Raw genomic sequence first — 4,815 nt, 5'->3', positions numbered from 1 at the left:
ACAAGGAGGCTGGTAAGGAGGCCAACAAAGGGACTTAAGGTCTTTAAAATAGTGTGCAACACCCTAAACGTTAGGGTTTCCTTCCCAGCCGCCAACTTGTCGAGTTGAGGCACCCCAACTCGTCGAGTTGGTCCAATAATTCTCGCGGCGAAAATCCATTTAACACGTCGAGTTGAAGTCTTCACTCGCCAAGTTCAACGGGAAAATCACAATTTAAGGAAATAAATTCATACCGAAACTAAGCGTTACACTTTGCAAGAAAAAGAACCTTCTTGATCTTCAAGCTTCATCAAAACATAACTATAAGCATCCAAAAGAAGAGAAATGAGGGAGGAGGAGCTCGAATCTTGAAGACGAAGGCTAGGGTTTCTCCTAATGAGTTCTAGATGTGATAGAGGATAAGAAAAAAACCCTAAAACATAAATCCTTGCCATTAAATACCTTGAAAACCCTAAAATTTGTGGGCTTGGGCTATCTCAGCTACCACTTCGCGGCGATGGGTTTTCATCCAAATTCATTCCAACTTCAATCTGTCACATCTTATTTATTTCAACTCCGTTTTCAGCGATCTTTATATCCACGCTAAGGTATTCACAAGGCCCACAATTCTATCCCATTACTTTTGACTTAAATCATACCGAACTAATTTTTTTAATTCATGTAAGAGGTCCGAAACATCAGTTTTCTCATTTCATCATTTGGTTCCAAAACACGAATCATGGACTTGGATCTCATAATCGATATTACCAACATCTGATAGGGTCTAAACTTTATTTCTCCGAAGCTTAAGGTCTTTACATGATCGAATTACGATCCACAATCCTGAGATAGAAACATCCATAAACTGGATGTCACACGATCCCAATCTGGCAAACCCAAAAACGATCCTACATAAAATCCTAATATTGACAACCTTGACACGGATCGAGAGATTAAAACTCCATCGAAAATTTAAATAAAAGAGAAATTTTAAATAAAAGCTCAAACTATTTGATTAACACATTTAAACTACGCATGTAAATTTTATGTTTATTTGAATTGGACAGTTCGATGGGGTTTTTATTCTTCCAATCATTAGTTGATGAGCTCTTTTATCGTGATTCATTGCGATTGTTTTGGTGAAGAGACATTTTTGGCTTATGAAAAACAATGATTGTATATTTTTATTAAATTATTCGACAAAATCAAATACTATTTTTATAAATATTAAAGTTATCAATCAATCCTCTTTAATAAATGAAAATAAGTTTGCCATTTGTCATCCTCTTATGCATTATATATGTAAATTTATAGTAAATTTAGATTAAATTACATCCACATGTCATTTTGTGGGTTTTTTTCCATTTTATTAAATTTTATATAATACTTAAATGTAATAATAAATATATACTCAATAATAATGTAATTTTCCTTATAATTTCTAAATTAAATTCAATTATTTTAGTTGTTTATTTATTTAAATTATTAATATAAATTTAAAAGATAAATAAACATTTGAATTTTAATTATTAATTATTTTATTTTTTCTTATAAATTTAAATTTTCTGAATTGTTAGATCTTCATATTTTTTTTTAATAAACTCATATTTCACAACTAGTTTTTTTATTATTTAACAAACTTCCATGGCTTTTACCTATTTATTTAACGAAACTGATTTCTACATGAAATTGTAAATCAACTAACAAATATAAATCATGAACAGAAATATAAAACATTCCAAAACAATGAATGATTCAATTAATGCAGAAATCCATTATTCTATTTTTTCGGCTCACACTAGTTAACCCAAGTACAAAAATCTCCATAACAAGGAACAATATAATATACTCATTAAGTTTTGTAAAATGGACAACATAAAAGACAAGATATTTAAATATGAATTGTACCCTCCCCTTTTATACTTATACATTAAGGAAGATGGACAAAATTTTGAGTACATACTCCATGTGCACCCCCACACTACAAATCATAGGTCTCATTTAAGATGCTCATCCTAAAGATGGTTCACAGAAAGATCATGCCTAGTGGGTTCCTTTTTGGATTGGAATGGTTTTAGATAAAATAAATTCTTCTTTTTTTACCATAACTTTTAATACATTTTCTTTTATTATGATGTAAATTTAAGAAATAAACTAGCATATTATATCGGTATTGTCTAGTGTCTATTGTCTAGTCCATTTGTTCTTATTAGTTCGAGTTTTTATGACTAATGGAGATTAGAAACACTTTCGTAGCTATTCACGTATCGATACATTGATAGTAAGTGGAAACTTTGTTACATCTTTCTTGGATGTGAAAAAAGTTACAATTTTTATCTCAATTATGATAAAATGCACGTTAAATGCGATATAATATTTTCCTCTCGTGTTTTATAACAAAAATAGGCGAAAAGTATTTTTAACATTCATTGTATTCACAATCTTATTTAACCCTAAACGTCAACGTAACACGTGAAAAAAAAAACAAAACAAAAAAAAAAAAACCCTAAGATATACACGAAAACAAGAAACGAGTCATCATCTCCAAAACCCTCTAATCATACGAACAAATCTATTCGATGTCAAGTTTCTAACGATTTTTCTCGCATCCGAAACTTGTTCATCCGCTAATTTCTCAATATTTTTCAAATACCCTGAACTCAAAATTTTCTTTCGACCACTATTACAACCCGATAAAGACATGATTATTGGAAGCAAAAGCTTCCGATTACTTGAACTCCCATCTTCTTGATCAACCGATTGCATAATCAATCCCACATTTTGATCATTTTCCACGAATTTTTTTCGATTTTTCGGGATCGAAACCAAATTCGATAATGTCTCGGATGCCATTTCTCTAACCTCAAACGACTTTGCACCAATCAATTTCACAAGTTCTTGCATGAATTCTTTATCTCCCATTGCTTTCTTGAAATCATCCGAAATCCCACTTAACCAAAACGCGGCTTTTAGTGACGATTCTTGAACGGAAGTGTCGCTATTGTTAAGAAAATGGAGTATGTGATCCAAGAAACCCGAAGTTATTAAAGTGTGTGATCTTGTTGAATTTGAACATAAATTCATGATTGCCATTATTGATATCTCTCGTGTTGTTGATGAAAATGATAATTGTGGATCCAAGATTTGAGAAAGAACATGAATCCCACCTTCTTTAACGATCAAATTGGTTACTAATTCGTCCTTTGAGGCGATTGATTGGAGGAAATCAATAGCAGTGATTTGGGAAAGTTCGTTTGTGGAGTTAACAAGGTTGATAAACATTGGGATTGCACCTTCTTCGACCATAAAACGTTTGATTTCAGAAACTCCAACAAGATTTTTAAGAACACCACAAGCTAAACTTACCAATTCACCATCGTTTTCATATTCACTACCAGAAATTTTCAACAATGAAGTCACCCCACCATGAGCGGAGACTGACCAAGCATTATCAGATTCACTTGTGCATTTCATCAGACAGCTGGTGGACAGTTTTCTGCTCAAATTGGTTCCGCTTTCCAAAACTCTGATTAATGGAGCAATAACTCCGAATGAAACTAAAACACATTTATATGAATCAAACCCACAAAGTATATCCAACGTTTTCAATGCTTCCTCTTGGATTCTCGATTCTTTTGAAACCAAAAGCTCAACTAAAACAAAAGCAAACCCTTCAACATCCATTGCTATCTTCATGAACCTCTCATCTTCGTGAATGACTTCATTGAAACATATCAAGGCTCGTTTCTTAATCTCATTGCTCCCAATTCTGAATCTTGATAGCAAATCTTTAACATAGAATTTGATGTCATCTTTCGAAGCTGTTCGCTCAGGTCTTGAAACAACTAAGGCGTAATCTCCGTTAATGGGGGATAACCCATTCGTGGGAGATAATTCAGATAACGATTTTATATGGTTGTTGAATTTCACACAGATAATATCAAGATCACTCTGCATTAACAGTTTCCCGCTGTAGGAAAGATCGATACATTTCTGAGCCAAATTGGTGGTGAATTCTGTCGTTTCTTCAACGGCTTGAATGACCCCGGATAAAGTTGGGTTGTCGACTGAATCTTGAAGTTCCGGCGGCAGAGCGGCGAGGACGGGGAGAATCTCGTTTAGCTTGTTTCTTATTAAATTCCATCTGGATGCGAAGACTTTGATCGAGTAAGAAAGGGTGATTAACGAAGAGATTTGGTCGGACGGTAGCCGGAGTTTTGAATTCCCGGCGATTTGGGTGTTTTCTTCCACCATTTCGGCGTTTTACTTGTTCAGAAACAAACCCATTTTCCGGCAGCCATTTCCGGCGAGTTGTTGAGGGACTTTGAAGGTGAAGTTACGTCGCATTGATGGTGTTACAACTGTTGTACTCGTCACCTCGAGTGAAGTATAGGTGGTTTTTGATTTTACTAATATATCCTTTGAGGCTAGTAATGATTATGTAGTCATTACTTTGAGCTAGTGGGGGCATGTTTGGTATTTTACATATAGAAAGAATGTGAAACTGGTTAGCTGATCAGTCGTGGGTTTGTTACTAGTTGAAACAAAATGAGATAAATAGTATGATATTTAATATTTAATTTTATTATAAAACATATATTTTAAACACTTATTATTAAAATTGTTTTCAAACTATTTTCATTTTCCATTACAAAACAGAAATTAAATTACCTCTAATCTTTATGCCTATAATTATTTTTATCCATTAAAATTTGACAAATCAACATTGAATTTAGTTTTATTTAATATATTCTTCCTAATAAATAAAAAACTTTTTGTCTCGTCTTCTCCTTCATTGAACACATAACATTTTCTAAAATTTTTGAATTTTCTATT

General features: G+C 32.9%; 1 protein-coding gene across 1 annotated transcript; it reads right to left on the bottom strand.

Moving 5' to 3' along the window:
* Positions 1-2,517: 2,517 nt before the first annotated feature.
* On the bottom strand, positions 2,518-4,233 carry LOC145066632 (uncharacterized). The gene has a single exon (XM_079013920.1). It carries the CDS (start codon positions 4,231-4,233, stop codon positions 2,518-2,520), a length of 1,716 nt encoding a protein of 571 aa, XP_078870046.1.
* Between the last annotated feature and the right edge of the window lie 582 nt (positions 4,234-4,815).

Source organism: Lactuca serriola, chromosome 1, assembly GCF_051521515.1.
Source record: "Lactuca serriola cultivar US96UC23 chromosome 1, Lser_US96UC23_V15, whole genome shotgun sequence".
Classification (NCBI taxonomy): domain Eukaryota; kingdom Viridiplantae; phylum Streptophyta; class Magnoliopsida; order Asterales; family Asteraceae; genus Lactuca; species Lactuca serriola.
The sequence above is the reverse complement of the archived record's forward strand: the minus strand, read 5'-3'. Positions and strand labels throughout refer to the sequence as shown.

Coding starts and splice junctions, on each gene's coding strand:
- LOC145066632 (XM_079013920.1), bottom strand. CDS start 4,233: ATGGTGGAAGAAAACACCCAAATCGCCGGGAATTCAAAACTCCGGCTA.